The following is a 14,354-nucleotide window of genomic DNA, read 5'->3' as shown; positions in this document are numbered from 1 at the left end:
CTACTTTTCTCACCTTAAATAAACAAACAAGAGTATTGTTGTCTTTGTGAATAATCTACATTTATATAATCTAAACTACTAAACAACTATATCTAGATTATAATATATCTAGATTATGTAATTTAGATTATAATCCCAATTATATAATTTATAAGCTAAAACAAACATGCCCTTAGTAACTTGCCTCCTCTCTCTTCTCGTCCTCATCCAACTGGCTACTGTGGCGGCGACGCTCGGCCTCCCTCAGACGGCCTCCACCAGCGGCGCCTAGCCCTCTGACTCACCAGCTGCGCCCGACTCCCCTCGGCTTCCAGAGATCTCTAGCCTCCACGAGCGGCGCCCGACCCTCTGATTCCACTGGCGGCTCCCCTCGGCATCCACTGGTGGTGCCCGGGTTTCTAGGTATGCACGGCTTCACCTTGTCTCCCAACCCTCTAGCGCCAAAGATTTGTTCTTGCACTTGGATTACTTTAACAAATCACACTAACCCTAAGTTATCGGGTACAGTAGTAGGAAGTGGCTAGATGGAATACAACTGGAATGATTCTATATATGGGTATGATTCTACATTTAGTAACTTTTTTTAGAAATCGAATTGAGGATCGAGAATAGCACCAATGTATATCCAGAACAGCAGCAATGTAATTTTTATTTTATTTTCAGCTTTGATGATGAGCTCCCGCTTAGCTTAGCAATGGTATACATCCTAGTGTTCACTCAGATGTTGTTATTGACTGGGATGCACTACAAATTGTTGAGAGCCAAGATGAGGAAGGTAGGATATTAATTGTTGACGACATAATGTATGAGTTGATCGGGTTGAGAGCTGAGGATGAAACTGCTGAGAAGGCGGGTGAAGCTTTCAAGAGGCAGGGGAATGGACCTAGTAGTGGTGTCAATAGCAGTTATTGTGAGAATGAAACTGTTGATGCAACCATCCCTGTTGATGATGAAATTCCAGAGGAGAGGGTGCTGCTGCATGACCCAGACAAGCCTTGTATAGATATTGGAATAGTGTACCCCAGCATGCGTAACTTCAGGCTAGCTGTGAGACAGTTTGCTATCAATGAAGAGTTCGAGCTAGAAATCTATAAAACTGACTGAGTCGATTATTGGTAATTGCAAAGGAGAAGGTTGCTCTTGGCATATTGTGAGACGTAGGCAGCAAGCCGGGAATACTGTTATGGTATAGACCTAAGATGTTTGTGTGTACCTTTCTTATTTTACATAGGATATTGTTTATGTTGTTACTGACTAAGGTTTATTGTTGCAGGTGACAGTCTTAGTTGAGGAACACACTTGTACTTCCAGTGCTAGAAGGAAGACCACGAGTCCTACTAGCTCTTGGGTAGCATCAAAGGCTGGTTTTTTCTCTGCACAGGTTGAGGACATCACAAACACTCACAATAGACATGTAGTGAAGTCATATTTGCATGAGTGTACATGCCTCGAGTGGCAGCACACCGGCAAACCTTGCCCACATGCATTGGCCTTGATTATAACACAGGAGAGTGTGGATGTGGAATTGGAGGATTTTGTGCATGAATACTACTCAGTCCAAAGGTTCAAAAATGCATACAAGAGAATAATTGAACCACTACCAGATAGGTCTCAATGGCCATTAGTGGACCCGCCCTATGTGGTTGGTGCACCACTTGACAAGAGAGGTAGAAGAAGGTACAAAAAACTAAGAATTAAGAGTTGTTTGGAAGGTGGGAACAACAAAGGAAAAAATGTAGCTAAAGAAAAAGGCAAGGAAGCTGACAAGGATGCAGTCCTAGAGGCTGACATGGAGGCTACAAGCCAATCTGAGAAGGGGAAAAAAGGATGATCAGAGGCAAAAGAAGTGCAAAAGATGTGGTGAATTAGGTCACAGAGAAACTAGCTACAAGTGCCCTTTAAATGGAACAAAGAAAAAGTAACCGATGAAATGTCTAATTTGAACATGTGCACTTTTATATTTGACTCTAATTGTGGTGTCCAACATGTAGGAAGAGAAAGCCTCGCATGAATAAAACAAAGTATGGGGAGAATGCCAAAATCCCCAAAAGCCGACTTGAAGAAGGTGTCCAAAGTCAAGGTGTTATCCAAGGTGAAGTTGTTGTCCAACTTGAAGAAATTGTCCAAGATCATAGCGTTGTCCAAGGTGAAGTTGTTGTCCAAGGTGAAGAGGCTGTCTAAGTCGAAGTTTCGCTTCTGGTGCAAAGCCCAGCTAGACCAACAAGGGAGTATATTTTATAGGACAACCCAATCAGGGTGACTAGGAGGTAAACAAATATGCCAACCAGCCAAGTATTTCTCAGTTCTGAATCTTACTGGATGCTTCATGTCAGTTGAGGAGCTAGCAGCACTGTGGTGCCATGAACCCAACTTATCTGAATCTTCTATTTTTTCAGTCGGCTTGCTATGCTACTGGGAGATGGACAGATTGATAATCAGTCACCTCTCAAAAATACAACTCCGAAGAAGATGCTAGTGAAGAAGCTCACGCCAAGGAAGCTGAAGAGAATGTGAAAATATTCTAATAAGCTACTGTTTTATGTGTTATCCAAGATTTTAGTAAGATAGTATTAGAAGTGAACCTTGTTATGCTGTCAGATGAACTATATTTATTATGACGTGTGAGTAGTGCTGTCAGCTTTTGGGAGTAGTGTGCTGTCAGATGAACTACTACTTTGACCAAGAACTACTACTTGATGGAGATCGTAGTTATTTTGATGGATAGCGTAGTGTGCTGTCAGATGTACTGTTATCTGAAAGAAATGTTGAATCTGTTAGTGTGCACAGGTTACCAGCTTGTGTTATTGTGCACAGGTTATCAGCAACTCTGTTTGTGCCCAATTGTTCAGCAACTGTATTCCTTTTGTTTGTGCTGCAATGTTCAGCAAAGAATGGGAGAACGAGAAAATGTCCCAGGCTGTCTCGGCTGGTTAGAACGGGAGTGGCCATGCTTGAGCAGAGAACGGGAGTGGCTAGACGCGCCCGCGCAACCTGGAACTGAGCCGATCTAAGCGCTGACAGAGTAAAATAAGTTTATGTTTCATATAAATCCCTAAATAGTATTTTATCTATAAGCCAATGTTTAAGAATGGTGGACTAGCTAAGCGTGTTTACATAATGACATTTGGGAAAAACCTAGCTTTCATAATGGCATAAATCCACATGTGGTTTTGGTGTCGACAGAATATTCGAGAACGGTGTCATCATGTGGACATGGTTTTGCACGAGGACATGCAGTTTTGCAAAATATTCGAGATCGGAGATAGTGTGATTTTACAAAACCCTGTCTGTATGTGTCTGGCCATTTTCTAGTTATTCCAATTTTGAAACTGGTTTGAGAGCAGCAAGCAACACCATCGTGACAACTGACAAGATTCACAACAAGGCGGAGAAAGGTGTCGTCTTGTCTCCCCTTCTTCACAGCTCTAGCTTGCTGGCCAGGTACCAGGAGTGCATGGCCAAGCTGCCAAACGACATGATGTTGGCCAGTGATGACAGCCCGTGGATCATCCCAAACTTCTTGTTCATTGCAGCGAGGGTGGGGTTGGATTTAGCCACCTGCTGGTTCTTTGACCATCCGACTTCCTCGCCGATACTCAGGTCCCGCTCGATCTTGTGCCTCTTCTTCATCATCTGCGAGCAGCGATCAACCACGTCAAGTGAAATTGCGTGAAAAAAGATGTAGGAGAAGAGGGCATGTTCTAGTTAGTCTCAAATTAGTTTCAGACTTCCCATTAGAACTTTGGTTGGTAGTAGAAAATAAAGCATAGCTGTTGTGTAACTGTCATATTTATACAACTATTGCATTGCGAAAAATTTAAGCTAATTGTTGCATGACCTCATAGTACAAAATGTTGGACTGGCCATTGCCAGCAACATCCCGATTATGTGCTGAATATTTGGGGAAGCCTTTCCGCAGATATAAAGAAATTTTGGGTAAACTTTCCCCTAGACAATACCATGACGAGAGAAACATGAACTTGTTTGGCCACATATTGTTTGTTCACACAAATGCAATAGAATGATTTTTTTTGTCTGGTAGAAGGCACCCTGTGCTTGCCAAACTGTACATGTGCTACACTGGGTTCACAGAACACCCCTGATCACTTGCAAGATCCCTAAAATAATAGAATTTGATCCAATAGTAGTATCCTATACCAGCTAGCATTCACATTGGGTCGAGTAAGACACCGTAGCGTCAATCTATCATCTAAAGCTTACCTTCAATTCAAGTTCAAACAGCAAGATGTTCAAGAAAAAAGAATTGTAGTTTTTTTCATTGCAGTATTACAGAATTTTGACTGAAGTGTATTTATTTTTTGATATATTGGCACCATAATTCTGGTTTTCAAATTGTTGGACACCAAAATGAGCGGACGGTCCAGTCCTTGGGCCCGGACGGTCCGCGTGTCCCGAGATTAGATTAACTCGGATGTTTATCCTTATCTCGTGCGTGGTTATCCATCTAATCACGTGAGAGTTTGTTGGCTATCTCTTAGGAAAAGGTTCAGACCTCCTCCCCTATAAATATAAAGGGGTACGACCGATTGAGAACCCCCGAACACATTCCAATCGAACCAATTACTCTATTTATTTTTCCTGTTCTAGGAGTAGATGTAGCTTAGTTCTAGTTGTAGCCTTCCACATATCCACCTCCACCCCTATTCGACTCTACGTCGTCTAGATTCGTCCTGGGGTGGCCTGCCGACCCCAGGACAACTCTATGATCTTTACCCCTCCTGAGGGGCAAGATCTACTTCGTGTACTTCAATCAAGATCTCTTCTTCGAATTGATCTCTTAATTTCTAGGTGACTCTACGTCATCTGGAGACGCCCCGGGTGACCTGCTGACCTGGAGCACCCTAAGGTCTCTCCCCCAGGAGACGAAATCTAGGTCATACGAGGAGAAGAAGACGACCCTGCGCCATCGCGGACCGTCCGGACTGCGCGCAGTGAAGGCGCCGCTTCTACCGCCAGGTTGCGGACCGTCCGGCCCAGAGTCGCGGACCGTCCGCGCCCACGCAGCGCCTTCACTGCGACCCGGCGACCCGTCGCAGACCGCCACCACTGTTTACCTCGCGGAGCCAAACCCAAGGTATTGCTCATCACGAGAAGGCCCTAGAGTTCGTTGCTGTTTGGTCCCAAATAGGTGGTGACCATCATAGATGTGTTGCCCCACATTTAGGATAACCACTTTATTTGACCCTACATCATCTAAAGGTGCCAAGTACCGCCAGGCGGTTCATTATAGTGTTTGGTGAACAAAAAGGCACCAACACAAATTTAAATAGTTGTGACAAAACCCATGAGAAAACACTTGTACTACCACAAGTTGATCATATATTGCATCAGAAAACGCTAATTTTGTTGGACGAAAATGATAAATTATATGCTCCCTCACAGGCAATGTTGTATTGGCCACAGTGAAGTCTTTTTCCAAGGCATACGTTGGTGTGTGCATAAACACAAATATTCTCGTGCGAGCATGCAGAGCACCCTGTGCCTGACAAGTAGTCATGGGCCACAGATGGTTTACACAACACCACATTCACTTGCAATATACTAAAACTACACCATTTTATCCAAAACAATGATAGGTTCAGTAACTCAGCTGTGTAATGCTAATGCCAACTAATACCCACTTGGGTCGTGTGAGACATTGTGCTGTCAACATTGGTCAATGGTCATATAGAAATTAGCTTGAATTCTAATTTCCATCATGAATTACTAAATTTAAAACATTTGGTTATCACCAACTTAACCTTAGCATATATTATTTTGTAAATGGTAAAAAAACCTAATGCAGATTGCAGAACCATCTGTGCAACCACAAGTCAATGGTATAGAACCACCATCAAAGCCATTTAACAATATTAGATAATCATTACAGAAACATGAATGTATCATAACAAGCATCATATCATAAAATCATATTTGCTCGAAATGAAATGGGCTGCTGCGCACCAATCAAAACCATATAATTGCATTCAGAAAATAGTTTTCACAATAACTCCAGTTTTTTAAAAGCTACACGAGCAAAGCAAAAACAATATATTGATAGCTGATTTGCTCACTAAGGGTTGAGCAATACATACAGCACAAACCAAGACTGGCGATACCAGCTTTATAGTAGACTAGCATGAAACGCCTTTTAAGACTCGAGAAGCCTAGAAAAAAAAACTATGGCCTGATTTAGTGATTTATCACCTTCCAGCACCTAGGTCACTAGTACGAACTTATAAGAAAGCTATCAAATTCACATGAACAGTTAAACTAAACCACCCTATTGTTAGCCCATTGACTACATACAGATTTGCATTCAACTACCAATCAACGATGAAACAGTGACTTTTATTTCTATTCTCTAATAAATTGCACACCAAATAAAGCATTACTCAATTTCCAAGTTAAGATAAGGAGTGATCAGTGAGTTATTTAGCTTGTATACATTCCTGTAATCATATCATAGTCATCACAAATACTGAATTCTTGTAGCATTTGTTCTATTTCTGGCAAGCTATCTTATACCAAATTAATAACATTCACTCACTGTGTTGTGTGAGACATTGCGATAATGTGATGTCAACCTGTGTCATTTAACTTTAACTTGGACTGTAGTATCAATTATGAAGTATAATTATTCATTAGAGGAATAATTATAATGGTATTTTCCACCAGAATACTTTAAAGGACATCTGGATTGAAATACCCTTGGTTTTTAACGACGAAAGCTATTCAACCACAATGCTTGAGAAACCATTTCCATAAACAATGTGAATCATAGCAATAGCAACCATATTATACAAGGCCTAATTATGTTAAAGGTATATGTTTCAAGCTGCAGAAAATAATATAAAATGATTTCACAAGATATATTTGTCATTTGCGTGAAACAATAGCTTTTGACAGTGACTCCTATTTTGTGAAGAGGTTACACACAAGTAAAAGCAGTAACATAAAGGCTGCATTGTTCGAACCAAGACTATCCAAAATTAACTTTCTAATAGAACATCACAAAATCAGACAAAAGCCCGATATTTTTTTGACAGAAGCCCGATATTATGTGACTTGGCTGCTAGTATTAGGGAACAAGAAATCAATCAGCATAACTAGATGCAACGAACTAAAAGGCCGATATTTTTTTGACAGAAGCCCGATATTACCTGACTTGGCTGCAACAAACTAAAAAGCACCATTGTTAGTTAAATTAACTACAAATTATTGCATTCACCTGACATTTATAGCACAGCACAAATCAGTTTCAATCTCTAAAGCATTACTCAACTTTGTACAGTTACTGCTAATAATCCCTATTTGTAGCCTGCGTATAGGCCAACCAGGCTCACGGTGTGCAGCCGCAGTGCGTTTGGTTGTAGGTCGTATCCATGCAGCCAGGCTCGTGTTACTTTATCGTTTGTTTGGTTTGTCGCATATGCAGCTGAGCTTGTGTCTAGCGATGCAAAAAAAACACCTCGGGCCAGGCTGTGGAGAGGCGGCCAAAATCTCCGCATTTGGAGAACCAGGCTCGCGTGATGCACAGCCAGGCCCCACCGGCCTGGCTCGCACGGCCAGGCTGCTCAGATACGGCAACCAATTAGGCCCACTTCTACGGTCATGTGAAATTTACAAACCATGAACCACTACTACATGACAAATCCTAAGGTTCTCATATAATTCTTAATCTCGATGGAATTATGGAAAGAGGCCAATGCCTAAGAAGCGGGATACGTTCACCTCGATGGTCATGGGAGTGAAGACTAGAAGGTTGGAGAGGTTGCAGCCGAGCGCTGAGAGGAGGAATCCAAGCTGGTAGCGCTGCACAGTGGACGCCGTCTTCCACGGGTGAAGGTACGCGAAGGCGGCGACGGAGATGGCTGCGCATGCAGATATAAGCGTGAAGTAGGCCGGGAACATCTTGCTCTGCAAGTTGCCGAACATGTGCCTCGGCAGGTTCCTACAAAGAACAAGATTTCCACATCACCACAGAACAAAGTAGCGGTTCAGTTCAATGAATCCATGGAATTCTTGGATTAGATTTTCCCCTCACGATTTTTGGTTCATAGATTGGGGCAAGATGACGGGGGGAGAAAGATGGGGCTATTAGAGCCGGGAGCTCACTTGAACATTATGATGCCGCCGATGAAGGTGGCCCAGAGGGCGGCGCCCCAGGAGGTGGCAAAGGAGAGGACGTGGGCCAGCTTGGCGGCGGTGACGGCTCCTGCGCCGGATGGGGAACCGATAGCCTCTGGGACGAAGAGGACGCCCGCAGCAAAGAAGCACACCGCCGCCAGGAACCGCGTCGCCCACCCCATCGTTCGCCGCCGATCGCCGGTGTAGAGGGGTCGACGGAGGATTTGGGAATGGTATCGGGGTAGTTGCGGAGCAATTACGGTCACGCCTCCGAGGAGAGGTCGCTGGCAGTGGTTGGTAATTACGGTCAGAGGTCAGAGCTGTGTTTGTTTGATTCCAGCACTATGGACTACATATTTGTGTTATTATATTTTATTATGTTGATTTCGTAGCACAGATATATATATATATATATATATATATATATATATATATATATATATATATATATATATATACACTAGTCGGTTGTCCGTGCGTTGCGACGGCTTACAACAATACCCACGTAAACTATCCATAAAAAAATTCAAGATTTTTTATTGATTGTCTTCACTCTCTATATAATATATTTTTTTGATTTGGCTAACTGATGTTATTGTTTACTCCATGCAAATATGTCTTGGTACAACACAGCCAATGAAGTGAGCGATTAGAAGAGAGTTCACAACGATTGCCTGAATGAACAGAGATTATAAAATGACATAATTCCATCATACAGAGACCAAATAAGAGAGTTTGTGAGATCAAGTTTCTAAAATAAGTCTCATGAAGTCAAACTTATAAAAAAGATAGATTAAAATATGGAGTGATTGCTAAAGTCAGGCATCAATAAAAACTGGATGCGCTCCATATAAATTATGGTACTTCGTAGCAATTACTAACGTTTAAAACCAACAAATAACCTTTCATTTTGCTGTTAGTGTGACAAATCATTGGTGCTCCATCCAATTCAGCAACCTCAAACACCATGTAGTCCATTGCGCCAATGTGGTCTCAGAAACGACATAATGCTTGCAAGAGCCAAGAACGTCGTGCCGTGCTTGGGCTGTAGCCTCGACCCGTAGTGTTGGCCCGGCCCGACACGATTATTTTTTTATTTTACAAAAAAACATATATACCTATATACAATTTATATTCAATATTAAAAATATCTTAACGTGATGTTCTACTGGTTAGATAGTTTCACCCAGTGTCTCCCGCCCTTCTTCCATCAGGGCATAGGTTCGAACCCCACCTCCTATACCGTTTTTTAACATTTTACGTTGATTTAATTAAATGGATCGACGGGCTAACGGGCTGGTCCGACACAGTTAGCAGGTCTATGGCAGGCCAGCATGACGTGCCTGTGCCATAGTTGTGGCCCGCGTGCATCTAGCCCGTGTCGGGCGTCGTTTGGCATCTATAGAGCGGATTAATTTGAATAGCTGTGAGGGGTTATTTGTAAAAAAATGACGCATGACGACCGTTGAAACTGGTACTTTAAGTATAGTATAGATATATATATACATATTGTTTAAATGGATATTTTTTAAATATTTTTCAAAAATCTTACAATAATAATAAGGTACACGTACGTTGCTACGGTTTAAATTTATATTTAAGTATAGAGTATAAAATATAAAGATATGTGTGTTCTATGGTTTGTTTAGGTGGGTGTGAATGCAAGCCAATAAACATCATCCTTTGAATCTCATTTGTGTATAATTTTAACTATTTTACCATTTAGAAGATATAGTAAAGTGTCTCTATGTTGCTATATTTATATATATGCTTGAGTAAAGAGTATAAAATACAAAAACATATGTGTTCTATCGATTTGCGTAGGTGGGTGTGAAGGTAAGCCTAGAGCCAACAACCACCATAATCCAAATCTCATTTGTGCGTGATTTTAACTTTTTTACCATTTAAAAGATATGTTAGCACCTTAATCATTTTAAGCTGTTGTTAATCTCATAGAACCTACAACGACTTGTTGAACACAAGCAGAGACTTGGAAGTTAAAATGAACTTGCAGCTGTCATCATAATGCGATAAAAATACAGTGCTCAAATAAATGTGAGAACATAGAGTACCCAATATCTTGCTCCGCACATCACAAATAAAACGAAATTGGGCTGCATCAGCCCTTCGACTTCACCATCTTATTGGACATGGCCTGATACTCTTGACGCAATGGTTTTCCAGGATGTGGCATAACCTAAAGAGGATTGGTTCACATTCCATTCATGTGCCAAACTAATACAAGGGTCACATGGCGCCTAAACATAACAGAGAATCAACTAAAATAAATGGATTAGAACCTTAGTGTTCTAACTTCAAACTGATACAAGGATCCATGAAAGTCATCAATCTGCAAGCAGAAACACCTCTGACTAATCAAGCAACAACAATGGACTAAGCTAAGAATGACCATCAGGTGCACATTCTGAAAGAACTAAGAACCAGATCTACATTTACCAACCTTTCCAGCTTTATTCACCACGGGATGAGATCCACCGTTCATTGGTGTTGCTCCTCTCATGATGCTACTAACAACCACAAAGAGTGGCATAAAGGGACAACATGTTCTGTGAAGCTTAGGGAACCAAAAGCTAGAACAAATGAACCTTAAATGCAAAGGCCAAAGAGCGTCAAGCCCTGAACTTGGATTGTCGTGTTTTAGAGACAGATTTGCAAATTGTGAATCCAGGTCTTTGCTATTACAAGCACGCAAGAGAGGGAGGAGGATCCTAAGTCTCTTTATGCGTGGTGAGACCTAAGGACTATGAATCTAGTGTTCTCTATCTAGCTACGCCTTGGGCGTCGTGGCGGTATGCCCCTTGGCTTCGGCCTCCATAGTCCTCCGTGCTTCTGTCCCCGTGTGATCCTCCTTTCTTCGTCTCACCCGACCCTCCCCCTTTTATAGGCCAAGGAAGGGATAGGTTACCAGTGGCTTCTCATGGAAGGAATTACTGCACTGTGGTAAAATGAGGTGTTCTACCTCGATAACGTCATGCTTGTCGGCATGCACCTCGGTCATCGGAGCTTCTCCGGGCAGGCTCTTAAAGACTAGCTGCACATGGGCGACGAGGAGCTTTGGCATCATCGTTACCCTCTCTGCGCCACACCGACCCCTAACCTTCGTAGCCTGGGTCTCGACGTGGCTCATCGTGTTGCGGGTCCTGTAGATGACCAGTGCATTTAGGACTAGGCTTGATAGATCATGAGTGGGTTGCATGCCTAGGGGCCTGTAAGTCATGAGTGGAAGGAGGACCAACCTCCCTACTCTGGCTTGGCGCCATGCACAATTAATGCAGCCAATCATTTATGGTGGGTCAGTCCCGGGCTAAGCACAAAATCCACTCGAGTGGCTTTCTCTCGGTTCGCCCGACCCCCCTCTTCTGGCTCCGCCTCGCCCAATCCCAGGCTCGATGCCTCAGGACTATCCAGGGTGGGTCCTTCCGGGTAGACTCTTCCCTCGTCCTCCTGTTGACTTGTGTGCCCCAGGGCCTAGGGATATTTTCCCCAACATAGAGTATTATTATTATGTAAAAGTAACAAGCAAGTGACAAAAGCATGCAACATGTGGGTATCGTCAACAGAACAGACGACTTTGTTGAATTGAAACTCAAATGCTGGTGTAACAAAAACGCTCTATTGGTCACATGAGGGTGCTTTGTTCCTTGCTCCCAGGCAACAACGATTCAATTCCGCACAAAGATTTCCATGCTTCATAGTTGTTATAGATGTCTGTAGGATAAAACAAACATGGTAGATTTTGTATTTTGCACAAACATACGGTAATCTCTAATTCTCGTCCCCAGTTTTGTTTTCTACATTTATCCAACTTTATTAGTATTATTGCCCAACTATTTTTTATGTTTTTAGAAAAATATGGAAATCTCTCTCTGTTTATCTCTACTATAATTAAGTGGGAGTTTCTCCATTAGCACGGAGCTAGAGACTTTGAACCATCACCCTCTCCCCTCCCACGCCTGGGTTCTAACTGCTGAAACTCACAACCATTTGTGTTCAACAAAGAATAGATATTGTATATATTCTGAATATAGAAACCATAGTAACACACAGGCAACGACTAGTATAAAGAGAAACATAGAAACATCACCACCATTTTGGGCAATCTATTTTTTATTATCTTTACGCTATCTCTAAAATGGTCACCAGTTGTAAAATCCCTTCTTGTGCAATTTAATGATATCTCTTGTTTTGTTAAGACAATTCTAGGTGAATCTAGAGTCTAGATATCAAAATCCTTTCGTTGGTAATCTTCATTTGGTATCTTGATCTAGTATATTAACCATGACAATAAGAGCTTGCAAGAGAATATCAATAATGATCAAGCACAAGTTTAGGAATCTCCATTATACTCAAAGGTAAAGTGTAAAGGTATATCACTTCATGACACTCTCATATTATCTTTGTGCATATAAGATTCCTTCCATGATAGTATGTGCATTAGTAATTAGCTATATGCAAATCTTTTATAATGTATTGCTATATCTCTCTCTTAGTTTTTTCCCTTTGTGTCCTTTTTTAGAGATTAATGATAAAGGGGAGAAATTTGTGCATTAAAGCTTACTCATTTATCATAAGGGTGAGAAATACATAAGAGAGAAATATGTAGTTAACTTATAATCATGCCAAAATGAGAGACAAAGGAAGGGGAGTAATAAGAACATTAAAATTTTATTGGGATATCAAAAGGGGAAAAGTTTTATGGGGAGTAGTAGTTTGAATGCATAATTTGTCATGAGCATCACATTGATCTTTGTGACGCTTTGCACTCTGCATATGATATGATATAGAAAAGTTTTCACACTATGACTTATATGTGCACTTGGCATTTTAGGCCAAAATTTGTATTCTTCTCAATGCACATATTTAGGGGGCACTCTATATCAAAGGATACAAAATGTTGTGTATCGGTCTCTTTTAAGGTTTAATAGTGTTATCATCAATCAATAAAAATGGGGAGATTGAAAGTTATAAAGAAGACGAGATATAGACTATTACTTTCTGCACTGTGTTATACTGCATTTCTCAATGGTTCTATGCTAATGACTATATTGCTTTACATTGAAGAGTAGTGGATGTCTGGGATAGATCTCATTCGCATCTTACTTAAATTGCAAGAAGCTAGGTTTTGGCTCATCTTCGAGGTCATCGAACTACCACTAAGGGTGACAATAGGCTCTAAGTTTTACACTACAAAATTTAAAGATCGAATCGGATTAAGATCAGACTCTATTTCTATTCATTTTAAACTAAAATTAATTTAGGATTCTAACAATTGTAAAGAAACATTTGGATCGCAAACCATTACCACCCTAACTCCCACCCACAGATCTCGTCGGCCTTGTATTCCTGCTCGAACATGGCTAGCTCTGAAGTCTAATCTGAACTCTAACGACAATCTGTCCTAAGCTGAGTCGTGGCCGAGGAGTCACTTCTTGAATGGCTTTGTGAAGCGAACACCTTCAAAGAACACAGTCATTTCTTTTTTCTCCGCACATTCTTTGATCTCAATTTGAAGCACTGGACGTGGCACGGTTCCAAACTTGATTTGCAGCTTGTCAATGGTGGTAAACAATTTTTTACCTCAGGATCATCTCTTCTGCACAAACTATAAGCACATATCTGACTATGCAAAGGATGACATGCAAAATTTGTATTATGGACTCAAAAGATAGCATAAGAGAAATCCTGAAAAGCAACTTTCTCGTTTTATAGCGATCCTGGTTAGAAGAATGTATTAATCTGATACTATCAACCAAACTAAATGCAACTATGACTTGAAATAGACACACACACACATTGAATAATTATTTTCACTTAAAGATACTTTTCGAGTAAGGGTTCATGATACCAACTTTAACTAAAATTTTCTTGTTCTCTTCCATTAGCAGTGTATTTTTTTTAATTTCTTTCACTATGTTATAGTATAGATATATAATAGAGATTAGTAATTGGTTTTAGCAAGGAAGATCCTAGATGAGGCTTGATGTATGGTGACCAGATTGTGCCACCGGCGATGTGATGCCATGGGATTTGAAATAGATTTATGGCATGTAAACTTAAGAATGCGAACCATGTACGTGCCAGGATCCGTCCCCGCTGGTTTTGGAAGCTAAACCGAATGCGAACCATGTACGTGCCAGGATCCGAAACTCACATACACAACGATTACACAGTTGGACATCGTCACACATTGCTCAAAATAATAG

At 41.2% G+C, this 14,354-nt stretch overlaps 1 protein-coding gene and 1 long non-coding RNA gene across 4 annotated transcripts; one reads left to right on the top strand and one right to left on the bottom strand.

Annotated features, from left to right (window-relative positions):
• Nucleotides 1–170: 170 nt before the first annotated feature.
• On the top strand, nucleotides 171–2,825 carry LOC103650554 (uncharacterized). 3 transcript variants are annotated; one of them, XR_002268077.1, is made up of 5 exons: nucleotides 172–402; nucleotides 508–556; nucleotides 664–1,186; nucleotides 1,274–2,267; nucleotides 2,397–2,825. It is a non-coding gene; the product is annotated as an uncharacterized lncRNA (long non-coding RNA). The 3 variants fall into 3 exon arrangements; XR_002268076.2 differs by having other exon boundaries at nucleotides 171–402; nucleotides 508–1,186; XR_002268075.3 differs by lacking the exons at nucleotides 508–556; nucleotides 664–1,186 and having other exon boundaries at nucleotides 175–402.
• Nucleotides 2,826–3,123: 298 nt separating this feature from the next.
• LOC100276729 (uncharacterized) lies at nucleotides 3,124–8,466 on the bottom strand. The gene is made up of 3 exons (NM_001150447.2): nucleotides 8,119–8,466; nucleotides 7,735–7,954; nucleotides 3,124–3,633 (listed from the first exon to the last, which is right to left on the bottom strand). Exons 1-3 carry the CDS (start codon nucleotides 8,310–8,312, stop codon nucleotides 3,418–3,420), a joined length of 630 nt encoding a protein of 209 aa, NP_001143919.1. The 5' UTR covers nucleotides 8,313–8,466; the 3' UTR covers nucleotides 3,124–3,417.
• Nucleotides 8,467–14,354: the final 5,888 nt, after the last annotated feature.

This window comes from Zea mays, chromosome 3, assembly GCF_902167145.1.
Source record: "Zea mays cultivar B73 chromosome 3, Zm-B73-REFERENCE-NAM-5.0, whole genome shotgun sequence".
NCBI lineage: Eukaryota > Viridiplantae > Streptophyta > Magnoliopsida > Poales > Poaceae > Zea > Zea mays.
This window is presented reverse-complemented; position numbering and strand designations above follow the sequence as displayed.

Coding starts and splice junctions, on each gene's coding strand:
- LOC100276729 (NM_001150447.2), bottom strand. CDS start 8,312: ATGGGGTGGGCGACGCGGTTCCTGGCGGCGGTGTGCTTCTTTGCTGCG. Junction 7,955..8,118: donor GGCGGCATCATAATGTTCAA/GTGAGCTCCCGG, acceptor TGTTCTTTGTAG/GAACCTGCCGAGGCACATGT. Junction 3,634..7,734: donor TCACTCCCATGACCATCGAG/GTGAACGTATCC, acceptor CGCTGCTCGCAG/ATGATGAAGAAGAGGCACAA.